The following is a 14,055-nucleotide window of genomic DNA, read 5'->3' on the forward strand; positions in this document are numbered from 1 at the left end:
ATTGAAGATTGACAAACACAATCACGGCTTAGTTACAATAATTTATAAATTATTTGTACTTAAGTTTTCAATCAAACATGGATGTTGGTTTGAATTCACAATTAACCACTTACTTTTAAATATTTTATATAGAAGACAAAATAAATTTTTTATTGATAATTAATTACTAATAAAAATATTTAATATTTAACTAAAATTAACTAAATCTAATTTCGTATTGCCTAATACCGAAAAAGAGCTTGAAGATCGATATGTAAACATAGGAAACTGCCGTGCATTAATCGACTCATCGCATAAAGCTAGAACTATCGATACGGCACATCCCTAATTTCAGTGTTTCTTTTATTGTGTACACATCACTAACACCAGATTTGGCTACACGGTTTCTTTGGCAAATATATTCAACGTTAATATTTATTTACCAAATATATAATCAGTGTATTCAAACTGAACGCGCCGTTTTAACGCGTATTGCAATTAAGGGCAATAAGGCGTGGCAATATTCGAATTCAAAGGAACGCAACCGAAAGGGAAAAAGACCGGCAGCAGCTTCCCCACACACACATAGAAACGCATATACGCATACATATGTAGGTTAATCTATGAAAGTGTCGCTAAAAACAAGAATCATCTCCCATTGTGCAGAGACAGCGAGCGAGAGAGAGAGAGAGACAGAGAGTGAGAGGAGGAGGTGGAGCAGCAACAGCAGCAGTAGTAGTAATAGGTGTCATCATCAACACATTTAGGCCATGAAGAACGTTCTGATGGTGGCCGAGAAGCCTTCGCTGGCTGCCTCCCTCGCCGGCATTCTCTCCAACGGACGCTGCACAACAAAGCGAGGTTAGAGACGATAAACAATAACAATATAACTGTTAATTTCATTGATATGATGTACATAAATTGACCGACTGAAGAGCATGGCAAAGCTTTAAGCTATTAAAATTCAATTCAGTTCAGTTCTTGAATTAAAAATTTCGAAGCTTTAATATGTGTTGCTAAACTTCTCTAACGTCTAACAATCCAATCATCTGCTTATCTATATAGCTGTATATATTAATAGGCATATATATTATTCTTAAACAGGGACCAACGGTTGCTCCACTCACGAATGGACCGGACACTTTCGCAACGAGGGCAATGTACATTTTCGCATGACCTCGGTTTGCGGCCATGTGATGTCGCTCGATTTCATTAGCAAATATACCTCATGGGATAAAGTGGATCCGGTGGAATTGTTCCGCTGTCCAACGGAGAAAAAGGAATGCAATCCCAAGCAGCAGATGCGTTCGTTTCTGTCACATGAGGCGCGTGGCTGCGATTACCTTGTCTTGTGGCTCGATTGTGACAAAGAGGGCGAAAACATATGCTTCGAGGTGATGGACGCAGTGCAGCATGTCATACACAACGTGTACAGTCGAAATGTGACATATCGAGCACATTTCTCAGCTATTACGGACAAGGATATCAAGGGTGCAATGGAGTCGCTGGGGCATCCTAATGAGAACGAGGCCAAATCTGTCGATGCACGACAGGAATTGGATTTGCGTATTGGCTGCGCCTTTACACGGTTCCAAACGAAGTTCTTTCAAGGTCGCTACGGCGATCTGGACTCATCGCTCATCTCCTATGGCCCATGTCAGACGCCAACATTGGGCTTCTGTGTGAAGCGACACGACGATATACAATTGTTTAAGCCCGAAACTTTTTGGTATTTGCAATTGATGGCTGGTCAGCCGGAATATACGCTCGAGTGGGCGCGTGGACGTGTCTTCAAAAAGGACATTGCCATCATGCTGCTGAACCGTGTCAAGGAGCACAAGGAGGCGACGTAAATAAAACTTTAACTATCTTCCATTCTATTTCTCACATAACCTTTCTCTCTCTTACTGTCTTTGTCTTGTAGTGTGGAGAGCGTAAGCAGCAAGGAGTCATTCAAGAGCAAGCCACAGGCCTTGAACACCGTCGAGCTGATGAGAATTTGCAGCTCCGGTTTGGGCATTGGTCCCTTTCAGGCCATGCAAATTGCGGAACGTCTATATACTCAGGGCTATATCAGTTATCCGCGCACAGAGACCAATCAGTATCCGGAGAATTTTGATTTGCATGCCGTGCTACGGGTGCTGCAGCCATCGGGCGATTTTGGCGACGAGGCGCGCGCTATTTCGAGCGATTTTCAAACGCCACGCAAGGGCAAGGATGCGGGCGATCATCCGCCGATAACGCCCATGAAGCTGGGCCAGCGCAACGATTTCGATCGGGATACCTGGCGGGTTTACGAATTCATTTGCCGTCACTTTATGGGCACCATATCGCGTGATCTGAAATACCGCACGACGACGGCCAAGCTGAAAGTTGGCCTCGAGTCGTTCACATGCACAGCGAATGTTCTGCTGGATGCGGGCTTCACGAAAGTTATGACCTGGCAAGCCTTTGGCAAAGACGAGGCAATGCCGCCGTTCGTCCAGGGCACACAGGTGGCCATTAATGATGTGCGCCTGGCCGAAAGCCAAACCGGCCCGCCCGACTATCTGACGGAAGCAGAATTGATAACGTTAATGGAGCAGCATGGCATCGGCACCGATGCCTCCATACCCGTGCACATCAACAACATCTGTCAGCGCAACTATGTGAAGATCGAGAGTGGCAGAAAGCTGATACCGACGACATTGGGCATTGTTCTGGTGCATGGCTATCAGAAGATCGATCCGGAATTGGTGCTGCCCACGATGCGATCCGAAGTGGAACGCATGCTTACGCTCATTGCCAAAGGATCGGCGGACTTCAATGATGTCCTGCGACATGCCATCAAAATCTTTAAGCTGAAGTTCATGTACTTTGTACAAAACATTGCCAGCATGGATATGCTCTTCGAGTCATCCTTTTCGCCGCTGGCCGAGTCGGGAAAGGCGCATTCACGATGCGGCAAATGTCGAAGATACATGAAGTATATACAGGTATATAGATATGCATGCATATAGAAATAGATGTAGAAAAAGATATGTTTATATATCTATATAGAAAGGTGTAAGCAGTTAGAGACACAAGCATGAAGAGAATGAGAGAGACAGAGAGAGTTATAAGAAAGAGAGAGTTGATATAAATAGAGATAGAGAGAGATAGAACACATATCAAATAAGCGAAAGGTAAAGAAATGTGTTGAGATATAAATAGAGAGAGACATGTATATATGAATAGATATATTGATTTGTAGATGATAGATAGATAATTAACAAAATATTCACACAACAATAATAAGCCTTACTATAAATGGATTCATCTATAGACATAGACATAATTAACCATATATGAAACATGAAATTATGAATATAGAATGAAGAGTGAGAGGCATAGAGATATAGGCAACGATATCTAGGTATATATCTGTATCTGTTAACAGATAACCTAATATGCTGTTAACTGGCTAACTACATCCATAATTAACCTAATTTGGATATAGTATACCGAATTTTGAATGGAGTTATGAGTAATTCTATTATTGCCATCTCTTTCGCAGACAAAGCCGGCTCGTTTGTACTGCTCGCACTGCGACGAGAACTATACGCTGCCCAATGGTAATGTTAAGGTGTATCGTGAATTCAAATGTCCGCTGGATGACTTTGGTCTGCTGGCATTTTCGACAGGTGTGAAGGGTCGTTCGTTTCCCTTCTGCCCGTATTGCTACAATCATCCGCCTTTCAGGGATATGCCGAAATTCGGCGGCTGCAACACCTGTACGCATCCCACCTGCCCGCATTCGCTGAACACGCTGGGCATATCCGGCTGTGTGGAGTGCGAGACGGGCGTATTGGTACTCGATAGCACGCTATCGCCCACCTGGAAGCTGGGCTGCAATCGCTGTGATGTGATCATCAATTGCTTCAAAGGTGCCACCAAAATAACAGTAGAAGGTGAGCGATTAACGAAATCGATCTGTACTTAAATACAAATATAATTGTGATCCTTTCTTATCAGAGAGCAAGTGCAGCGATTGTGGCGCACAACTGGTCAACGTGGTCTACAAATCGGATAAATCGAAATTCAAGGATGGCAGCGAGGAGAAAAGCGGCTGCATTTTTTGTTCTAGTGAATTTGCCCACCTGGTTGAAAAACATCGTGCGGTCGCCTCGCGTCAGGTGCGCAGTGGCGGCGCCTCTCGTGGCGGTGGCGGCGGAGGCGCTGCTAGCGGCCCGGGCGCTGGCAATGCACGTGGCGGACGCCATGGTGGCCGCCCGCCAAAGGATAAAATGGCACAATTGGCTGCATATTTCGTTTGATCAAGCACTGCCCAATACTGGCCTCTAATTCAAATTGCATTTAACTAATCTAGAAATCTAGACTTGGCAGTAAATAAACAAAATTTGTATAAATATAATTGCAATTTAGGATTTTCTCTTTCGTCCCAGTGCAAAACTTAAGGGTTAAGCGCCTTCTCGCCAAAGACAGTGTTGAGAAATGTCAATATTTCCACCTAACGTAGATATCAACAAATATCATTGATAGAATTGGTGATCAGTAGGAATGAAACTGCTATAAATTATAGACACACTGCAAATATTTGTTTTGATTACAGCCTAAGTTTTAAAGTATTTATTGAATTTGTCAGTTGACAAATATCGATATTTATTAGGTTAACGCCCCCCAAACGTTTACAATGCAAACCTTTCAAGGCTTCAAATTATTACTGTTTGGGTTTTCTACTCATAATTAAGCATTCCGACATTTATTTTGAGTGCATTTTAATTATATCCACATTTATGAATTGGTAAGCAGTTTATTTAAATCTAATATTTACCAAATGAAAATGCCTTCATATTCTAAAAAAAGTATCGATCGCGCAGATCGTCGTAAACGATTATTTAGCAGTATCTAATGAAATTTCTATGTATGTCGCCACTTTGCTAGAATATTACGCCAAGATGTACATTTATTAGATTTACATAAATATAAGCTACAAGCTTATTCAGATACGACATATTTAATTTCAACTTCATTATAAAGCAAGGGTTCAAATCAATTGCAGGTGACTAAGGAATATATCGATATATCGCCTGCTTAAGCGACTATTTATTATTAAGTGTCGCGCATAAAATTGCAATAAATAATACAATACTTAAAGCAACAATTATTATCTACTGCAACTAAGCAACTTAATTTGTTGGCAAATTTTAAAATGTTTAACGTCAAGCACCCAAACGTTTAACATCTGCACAAGCATAGACACACATCGATATGCGTTCCGTGTATAAACGATGAATTTGGCCGTTGCATATGCAAATTCATTGTGCGATAACTCGCGGAACGCAAGGTCGTTGCCGATAACAGCTGTTTGTGTCCGTCTGTTATTGTCGCTCAGCCCCATCACTAACGTTGCTCTTGTCTAAAGAAATTTATTAAGATTTCGACAGATAGTAAAAAGCAACAGCAGACGTATTGAACAGCGCGCAGGCAAAGGCATACTGCGACCCAAACAGTACAGCCAGTGTACAAATAAATAGCACGCGCACGTTACACACAAATCAGTTTGTTACAAATTTTCATAAAACCAATATTGCCAGCCGTCGTCGTCCCCCTAACCCCTCGAGCAGCTTAGCCAACAACGTTTGCAATGGACAAGCTCATCAAGTTGACGAACCATCGTTCAGGGATAGTCGTGGGCGAAAAATACAGAATCATACGCAAAATAGGTAAGTGCAGCCAACCATCCATTTGCCATTTAGCAGCAATTACCCCATTTTTCGAGGGTCAGGGCCAAATGCAGCTCGCCTGGATTTGTGATTTAGTGTATTTGTGCTTCTGTGATTTGTGCTTTGTAAATTGAGAAATTTGACTTTAGGAAGTGGCTCCTTTGGCGACATCTATCTGGGCATGAGCATGCAATGCGGCGAGGAGGTGGCGATCAAAATGGAGTCAACCAATGCCCGCCATCCGCAGCTGCTCTACGAGTACAAGCTCTATCGCGTTCTCAGCGGAGGAGTTGGCATACCACGTATTCGCTACTATGGCAATGAGAAGAACTTCAATATATTAGTTATGGATCTACTGGGACCCTCGCTAGAGGATCTATTCAACTTTTGCACACGTCACTTTACAATTAAGACGGTGTTGATGCTGGTCGACCAGATGATCGGCCGCTTGGAGTATGTGCACAATAAGTGCTTCATTCATCGCGACATCAAACCTGACAACTTTCTCATGGGGATCGGGCGGCACTGCAACAAGCTGTTCCTCATCGACTTTGGGCTGGCCAAGAAATTCCGTGATCCTCACAGGCGCATCCATATACCCTATCGCGAGGAGAAGAATCTAACAGGTACGGCCCGCTATGCATCGATCAATGCTCACGTTGGCATCGAGCAGTCCCGTCGCGACGACATGGAGTCCCTGGGCTATGTGATGATGTACTTCAATCGAGGCGTCCTGCCCTGGCAGGGCATGAAGGCGACCAACAAAAAGCAGAAATATGATAAAATCTCTGAGAAGAAAATGTCCACGCCCATTGAGGTGCTCTGCAAGGGCTATCCGGCTGAGTTCTCAATGTATTTGAATTACTGTCGCAGTTTGCGCTTCGAGGAGGCGCCCGACTACATGTATTTGCGTCAACTGTTCCGGTAAGTGATTGCCAAACTCGCTCTCGCTCCCACTTTCACTCTCTCGCTCTGTGTCGCTCTGTCTATGCAAAGCTTTAATTGATTTGATTTGTTTGATTTAACAGCATTTTGTTCCGCACGCTGAACCATCAATATGACTACATCTATGACTGGACAATGCTAAAGCAAAAAACCCATCAAAATCAGCAGCAGAGCGCCGACAATATGCTGACGCCGGAGCAGCGTGCCGAACGTGACAAGGAGAAGCAGAGCGGCAGCAAGCCAAACACATTGGCTGACTAAACGGTGCTCGCTCAGAGCAGTTATAATAACAACAATAAAATCAACAACAAATAAGAATAAAAATAACAATAACAACAAATAAAGCAAAAAAAAAACTATAATCGAATAAACAAAAACAACAACAACAAGAAGAAGAAAGCAAAAGGATAAGCAGAAGATAAAACGGCACTGGCTGCATTGCAGGACGAGCTAACCAGGATAAGTTGATGAGAGATATGCATATATAACAACAACAACAACAAAAACAATTTATATATACATATACATATATATATATGTATATATGTATATATATATATATAAATATATAGTATATATATACTTATATAAATATATATATACATATATAAATATATATATAATTTATTTTTATAACAAGTGCAAGGGCAGCAGCTATTATATGTATATAGAATTTAATGTTACACACACACACACACACACACAGATAGAGACCTCCCCCTACTCTGTTTCCCTATCAGGACTAAGCTCCTGCAATGCACACACATATATATATATATGTACATTTATATATATATATGTATACATATATATACATGTATATATATATACATATATATATATATATATGTATGTATATTTATATATATACGTTCTATATAGTTGTTATCAATGCAATAGTTAGGTCTGTTATCAGACTAGATCCAGAGCAGACATATATACATATTCATATATATATATGTGTATATATATATATATATATATATGTATACATATATAGTATATATATATATATATATATATATATATATATATATACACATATATAGTATATATTCTATCATAAACACTCACATACACACACAATTAGTTGTATTAGCTAACACAAACAAATTTGAAGCGCGGAAAATGTGTTTTTTATACCCCTTTCATTCGCTTAAGTTACAAAAAAATAACAACAAAAAGGAAGAAGAAAAAAATTTGTATTAAAGTACATAAAATCAGGTGCACAATTACCACTCACAATTACCACTCCCCACCCAACATCCCCACACCCCATATTTGACATTGCATCGAGTTTTTCTTTCCTTTTTCTATTTTCTTTTCTTATTATTATTATTTTTTTTTTTTCGAAGTTTACCTTCTTTTCTAAAGTCGTCACTGACGAGCACAAAAAATTCTTCGTTTTAACAAAAATAGCAGCAAAAATATATTTAAATATATATATACACACACACATATATATATACATATATTAATTCTTCCCCTATGTTAAACCAATTGTAACCCTAAAACAAAATGAAGAAAACATTAAAAACATTGCTAAATAATAAACACAAAACTGCGCAAATTATAATTTCATTAAATTGATCAATTTTCATGCTTTTCTCATTTTTTTTTGGCAAGATCAATAATATAAAAAAAAATAATAATAAAGAGTAATTAAAAAATTTAAAAAAATATATATAAATTATGAATAAATAAAATTAAAAATTTATTCATTAAGCATACGAGTATGTAATATAACAAACAATTGTAATATTGTAATCTATTATTATGAGAAAAGTTTACAAATAAAAACAAACGACAAAAAAATACAAAAAAAACTAAAAACAAAAAAAATCCCCAACAAAATGCACGAAATATTTTCTAATTGTTTTTTGAATGCTCGATGGAAAAAGCTCGATTTGGGTAAGTTGGAAGAGAAAGGATGACAGATTGATTGATTGATTGACTAACAGCATTACTGATTGATTGACGGGCGGGGTGATTGATTGACTTACCAGCTAACTGAGCAACTGCAATCTAGAATCTCATTGCACAACCTTTTTGATTGATTGATTGATTGATTGATTGTCTATGTGATTGATTACTTCGTCAGTTAGAGACTAACTGCAATTACAGTTATACGAAATATCACCTCACATGAAGCATTTAATATTGATTGACGGATAGATGGATTGATTACATGATTGATTGGCCTTTTGATTCATTGATTCCTATTCTACGATTTACTATGTATAGCAAATTTCGAATCTCTACTTCTGAGCCCGTAAGATTGATTGATGGACTGATTGATAGCTTGATTGACTTGCAGTCTGATTGATCAATTTAACAGTTTCTAGACTCAGATTTCGAATCTCTGAGGACTTTTAGAATGATTGCCTGACCGATTGATTGATGATTTAATTGATTGACTAAAATGTTAAAAGTAAAATTACAAAAGAAAGAAAAAGAAGTATATATACTAAATTGTGATGCTTATAGTTAAAAGCTTCCACATAGAGCACATATGAAAGACCGAGCAACGCCGGATAACACGAAAAATTGCACGACAAAATTGGGCTAGTAATAGGTAGAAATAATGCTTTACAAAATGCAGATTTCTAATCTCTAATTAATTTAGATTATTTTTTTTTCGGTTCCAAACTTAAGAAAATCTCGCAAAATGTAGCTGCTTTGCAGCTGCCAGAAATCTCCCAAGCTTTACTAATTGGAAAGTCCAAAACTTGACAGCTCCTTAAGTCGTATTTCCATTTCTATCTGTAGATGTTTCTCTACATCCATTCGTTCATCCATCCAACCTATGTCTTTATAACTTCTGTCCATATATAGAACTATCATACTGTCGACCCTTCCATTATATATTTATCTATCCCTACAGAGATCTATCTATCTATCCATCCACCCAGCCGATATCCATCTATACACTTGACTTTCTATCTTTCTATACTCTCTCTACCTCTCTATATCTATCCATTCGGCTACCTATCTATCCCTCCATTTATGCGTTCTATATTCGATTTTTTTCTGTATTTCTATAGATCTATCTATATGGCCATCCATTCATCCATTTATTCTTGATATCTTTCTATCTTTCTTTACACCTATCTCTTCATTCTATGTCTATCTATATACGAAACTTTCTTTTCATCCAGTCGATGAGCATCTTGCTTGATAAGAAAGACAGAAATCTATCTATAGTTCTTCCTTCAGTACATATCCATCTATATTCCTCGCTCACTGTCTTGTAATCCTTCCGTCCATCCATTCTCAATATCCATCTGTATACCAGACTTTCTGTAGATTTTTCTCTCCTTACAGCTAACTAGCTGTATAACATACTTTCACTTTATCCATTATCGAACTGTTATATTTATCGATCTTTCTAATGTATAATCTGCTTTTTTATCTATTTCTCTATTTACCACTTATCTCAAATTTACATATATACATATATATATATGTCTTACAATGTCAAACGAAATGAAATTTTAATTTTAATTTTAATTTCAACATATTTATTGATGTAATTCAAAAAATTAAATATAAGTTATCGTTTATAATTATTACGGCTTACAATGCAAAAAATTTATTTGCAGTTTTGCGTTTGTTTTTGTTGTTTTTTTTTTCTTTTTTAAATTTTTTTAATTTCTTTTTTTTTGTGTTTTTTTTTATTGTTTTTGTTTTTGTTTTTGTTTTAGATTCCTCCCCTCTCGCTTGGCCTTGCTCGCATGTTTGTTTTTATTTATTAAGATTTTTATTGCGTTTTTGTTTTGTTTTATTATTAATTTCATAATTTTGTTTTTAGTGAAATCAATATCAATTTATATATGGATATATATAAACTTTTTATATATGCATATTTTTACACGCGAGAAACATTTGAATGTGTGTATGTGTGTGTGTGTGTATATGTGTTGTGTGTGTTGCATTATATACATATATAATATATATTTTTGCATTGTTATATCAAATGTATATATATATATATACATATACATATATATTTATCTATATATATGTATATGTATATATATATATTTTTTTTTCTTTTATTTTTTTTTTTGCTTTTGCTTTTATTAGGCTAAGTGTTTTGCTTTTCTCTGTGTGTGTGTGTGTGTATGAAAATTGGCGCGTGTGTATGTGTGTGTTTGTGTGTGAATTCCATTTAGATATATTCTTTCATTTTTATGTTTGTTTTCGTCGTCGTCTTAAATGTTTAGTATTGAATTTAAATTAATATTAAGAAACATCCCAACTTTCGTTTCGGTTTCCGTTCGCTCTTCCTTTCTTCTTTCTGCTTATTCCTTTTCTTTTCTTCTCATTTTCATTTGATTCCATTTTGTGTTACGCATTCTGTTGCTTGTTTTTAACGCTTGCCACCCAAAAGTTATTTGTTTTATTTGTATTATTATTATTTATCTGCTTTTCAGCTGAATTACTCGGTGATGGGAGGTTTGCAGTTCGGTTTCTCTTTCTCCTTGTCGCGGTCGTTGCGCGGCTCCAACTGTTCCAGCAGCAAGGCGGGATTGGGCTGACCCTGGTGGGTCTTCTGCTTCAGCATTGTCCAGTCATAGATATAGTCATACTGATGGTTCAGCGTTCGGAACAAAATGCTAAACATGCCACAAAAGAGAAAAAAATACGTTAGATTTCGTCTTTGGTATAACGATCAATATACATATATCAATTCAACTAATAATCTCTCTCTCTCTCTCTCTCTCTCTGCCTATTAATCCCTCCATCCATCTTATATATTTGTTAACTTTTTTCCATATATCTATAGATCTTTCTTCACTCTATTTATCTATCGTTAAAAGTGACTTTCTCTATGTCTATCTATAGATCTACCTACAAAACTTTTTTTATCTGCTTCATCATTTCAATTATCTAGCTGATCTTTTATATATCTCTCTATTTACCCATCTATCTAGCACGTACTGCTTTAACAATTTCATAGCCCAACTATTTTCGTATCTTTCATCTGATATTGTTAGCTTTTGCTGGCAAGCGGAGTCATAGCTTTCGTCATTTGTTTCTGGAAAGCTTAAGACAGAAAACGAGCTAGAGCATATTTTAATCAAGCTCTTTCTGATTGATCTGCGGCTTGTCCATTGAACTTGCCTTTAACTCCTACTTTTGAGCTGTCAAATCTGACGTAGACTCGACTCTTATGACGGGCTGCCAATGCAATCGCATTGCCCAAAGAACAGACTCAAGCGGAGAGAGCGATGGAGAGCTATAAAACTAGCAACTAACCGGAACAATTGACGTAGGTACATGTAGTCGGGCTGTTCATCGAAACGCAAGCTACGACAATAGTTCAAGTACATGGAGAACTCGGCCGGTGAGCCCTTGCAGAGCACCTCGATGGGTGTGGACATCTTCTTCTCAGAGATTTTATCATATTTCTGCTGCTTATTGTTAGCCTTCATGCCCTGCCAGGGCAGGACGCCCCGATTGAAGTACATCATCACATAGCCCAGGGACTCCATGTCGTCGCGACGGGACTGCTCGATGCCTAAATGGGCATTGATCGAGGCGTAGCGGGCTGTGCCCGTTAGATTCTTCTCCTCGCGATACGATATATGCTGACGACTGTGGGCGTCGCGATATTTCTTGGCCAGGCCAAAGTCGATGAGGAACAACTTGTTGCAGTGCCGCCCGATGCCCATGAGAAAGTTGTCCGGCTTGATGTCGCGATGAATGAAACACTTCAGATGTATATACTCTAAGCGGCCGATCATCTGGTCGACCAGCATCAGTACGGTCTTAATGGTAAAGTGGCGCGTGCAAAAGTTGAATAGATCCTCCAGCGACGGTCCCAACAGATCCATGACCAAAGTGTAGAAGTTCTTCTCCTTGCCATGGTGGCGTATCCGCGGGAAACCCACGCCCCCACTGAGCACGCGATACAGCTTCGCCTCATACAGCAGCTGAGGATGGCGGGCATGAGCGCTCTCCATCTTGATGGCCACCTCCTCGCCGCTCTGAATGCTCATGCCCAGATAGATGTCGCCAAAGGAGCCGCTGCCTGTAAAACAACAAATTTAATACTATTTATAGATATATATATATAAATGTAGATGGGTTACTTAATCTATAATAAGAGTTTATAATGAATGAAATGGCGAACGTGAATCATGTTCCCGAAAGCAAAGTCATACATTAAAGAAAAGCAAGTAATTTGCTTAGCAACTACCTCGATTTTGATACATATATATGCTATATCACATAAGCTACGGCCTGATAAAGAAGTTCCAGTTCGTATGATATGATAGCTTATATAATATGATAAATAAACTAGCTCAAAGGAATTCGTTGATGAGTTCTACGCATCGATGAAGCTCCTTTAGTTATAAACTAGAATTAAACTAATTTAAGATACTTTTTGCATTGCTGTTGGTAGCACAGATCAGCTTCTTATAGCCAAACTTGAGCTATTCTAAGATATTTTGAAACGAGTTTCCATTTTCAGGCGCTACAGGCTATGGAAACAGGCAGACATAGGCTATGAAGATCCATAATATGATATGAAGTTGGGAATTACATTATATATATATATATATATATTGATATATATAAAGCTGACATATGCAAAGTCTTGGCATATCACTTGAGTTTATCTAACATAATTTGAGAGTTTCCCGTTATAAATATATATGATACTTTAGTTATAATAGCTATACGATTGACTCTATGTATTACTCTATTTCATATATACATTGTAAACAACAAAGCAGAAAAAACTTATGAATGACTGTTGCTATGATAGCTATATATATATATATAGGATTTCAATCTGTATCTGATTACAACTGAACGAAGCAGCTATGCAAAGTTTGTTTAAGAATGGAAAGCTGAGCAGACAGTTGGCCATATAGAATCGGCTGTTGTTACAAATATGATATATGATATATATCCGTATATATATATATATATTCTTAAAGCTGTTTACTGTTATTGCCTTAAAGCTGTTTGGTTCTGTGAATGATTTTACTGAAAGAGTCATGAATGAACATGGTTTATCGCATATTTATACACATATATATGTTTCCACTTACCTATCTTGCGTATCACCCGATATTTGCCGCCGATTATTATCTGGGAACGATGTTCCTTCATCAACCGCAAATTGTCCATGTTGATGGGATAATGGCTACGCCGTGCGTTCGCTTCTTTTTAACAATATGAAACTCCTCTTCTTTTTGTTTTGTTTTTAGTTTTGTATATATATATATAAGCAAATGTATATATTTATATATATTTATTATTATAACTTATAGACGAAATCTGTTGAAGATGGCCAAAAGTAAAACAAAACAAAAACTTTATTCATTCGTTCATTTTCTATTATTATTTTTGTATTTTGTATTTTTTATTTTTTTTTTTTTGTTTATTGGCGCCAACGGAGCAAAAGGCA

General features: G+C 37.6%; 3 protein-coding genes across 4 annotated transcripts; 2 read left to right on the forward strand and 1 right to left on the reverse strand.

The window, feature by feature from the left end:
• The first annotated feature begins 345 nt into the window (after window positions 1-345).
• LOC111605119 (DNA topoisomerase 3-beta) lies at window positions 346-4,372 on the forward strand. Of its 2 annotated transcripts, XM_023323473.2 has the most exons (6): window positions 346-590; window positions 646-840; window positions 1,084-1,828; window positions 1,904-2,954; window positions 3,515-3,908; window positions 3,973-4,372. In XM_023323473.2, exons 2-6 carry the CDS (start codon window positions 750-752, stop codon window positions 4,272-4,274), a joined length of 2,583 nt encoding a protein of 860 aa, XP_023179241.1. In that variant the 5' UTR covers window positions 346-590; window positions 646-749; the 3' UTR covers window positions 4,275-4,372. The 2 variants fall into 2 exon arrangements, with proteins under 2 accessions (XP_023179241.1, XP_023179240.1); XM_023323472.2 differs by having other exon boundaries at window positions 346-840.
• Window positions 4,373-5,315: 943 nt separating this feature from the next.
• On the forward strand, window positions 5,316-6,977 carry LOC111605127 (casein kinase I-like). Its single transcript, XM_023323486.2, has 3 exons — window positions 5,316-5,684; window positions 5,834-6,608; window positions 6,713-6,977. The coding sequence occupies exons 1-3, from the start codon at window positions 5,606-5,608 to the stop codon at window positions 6,888-6,890; spliced, it is 1,032 nt and encodes a 343-aa protein (XP_023179254.1). The 5' UTR covers window positions 5,316-5,605; the 3' UTR covers window positions 6,891-6,977.
• Window positions 6,978-10,767: 3,790 nt separating this feature from the next.
• Window positions 10,768-13,888, reverse strand: LOC111605118 (casein kinase I). The gene is made up of 3 exons (XM_023323471.2): window positions 13,697-13,888; window positions 11,892-12,666; window positions 10,768-11,248 (listed from the first exon to the last, which is right to left on the reverse strand). The coding sequence occupies exons 1-3, from the start codon at window positions 13,773-13,775 to the stop codon at window positions 11,071-11,073; spliced, it is 1,032 nt and encodes a 343-aa protein (XP_023179239.1). The 5' UTR covers window positions 13,776-13,888; the 3' UTR covers window positions 10,768-11,070.
• Between the last annotated feature and the right edge of the window lie 167 nt (window positions 13,889-14,055).

The sequence above is a fragment of the Drosophila hydei genome, unplaced genomic scaffold, assembly GCF_003285905.1.
Source record: "Drosophila hydei strain 15085-1641.00,03,60 unplaced genomic scaffold, DhydRS2 tig00000237-arrow-arrow-pilon, whole genome shotgun sequence".
Lineage (NCBI taxonomy): Eukaryota > Metazoa > Arthropoda > Insecta > Diptera > Drosophilidae > Drosophila > Drosophila hydei.

What these genes read in the sequence shown, in the direction of transcription:
- LOC111605118 (XM_023323471.2), bottom strand. Translation starts at nt 13,775, where the DNA reads ATGGACAATTTGCGGTTGATGAAGGAACATCGTTCCCAGATAATAATC. An exon ending in TCGGGTGATACGCAAGATAG is followed by an intron (nt 12,667 to 13,696) that starts GTAAGTGGAAAC and finishes GTTGTTTTACAG; the next exon opens with GCAGCGGCTCCTTTGGCGAC. An exon ending in TACCTACGTCAATTGTTCCG is followed by an intron (nt 11,249 to 11,891) that starts GTTAGTTGCTAG and finishes TGGCATGTTTAG; the next exon opens with CATTTTGTTCCGAACGCTGA.
- LOC111605119 (XM_023323472.2), top strand. Translation starts at nt 750, where the DNA reads ATGAAGAACGTTCTGATGGTGGCCGAGAAGCCTTCGCTGGCTGCCTCC. An exon ending in ACGCTGCACAACAAAGCGAG is followed by an intron (nt 841 to 1,083) that starts GTTAGAGACGAT and finishes ATTCTTAAACAG; the next exon opens with GGACCAACGGTTGCTCCACT. An exon ending in AAGGAGCACAAGGAGGCGAC is followed by an intron (nt 1,829 to 1,903) that starts GTAAATAAAACT and finishes TTTGTCTTGTAG; the next exon opens with TGTGGAGAGCGTAAGCAGCA.
- LOC111605127 (XM_023323486.2), top strand. Translation starts at nt 5,606, where the DNA reads ATGGACAAGCTCATCAAGTTGACGAACCATCGTTCAGGGATAGTCGTG. An exon ending in CAGAATCATACGCAAAATAG is followed by an intron (nt 5,685 to 5,833) that starts GTAAGTGCAGCC and finishes ATTTGACTTTAG; the next exon opens with GAAGTGGCTCCTTTGGCGAC. An exon ending in TATTTGCGTCAACTGTTCCG is followed by an intron (nt 6,609 to 6,712) that starts GTAAGTGATTGC and finishes TTGATTTAACAG; the next exon opens with CATTTTGTTCCGCACGCTGA.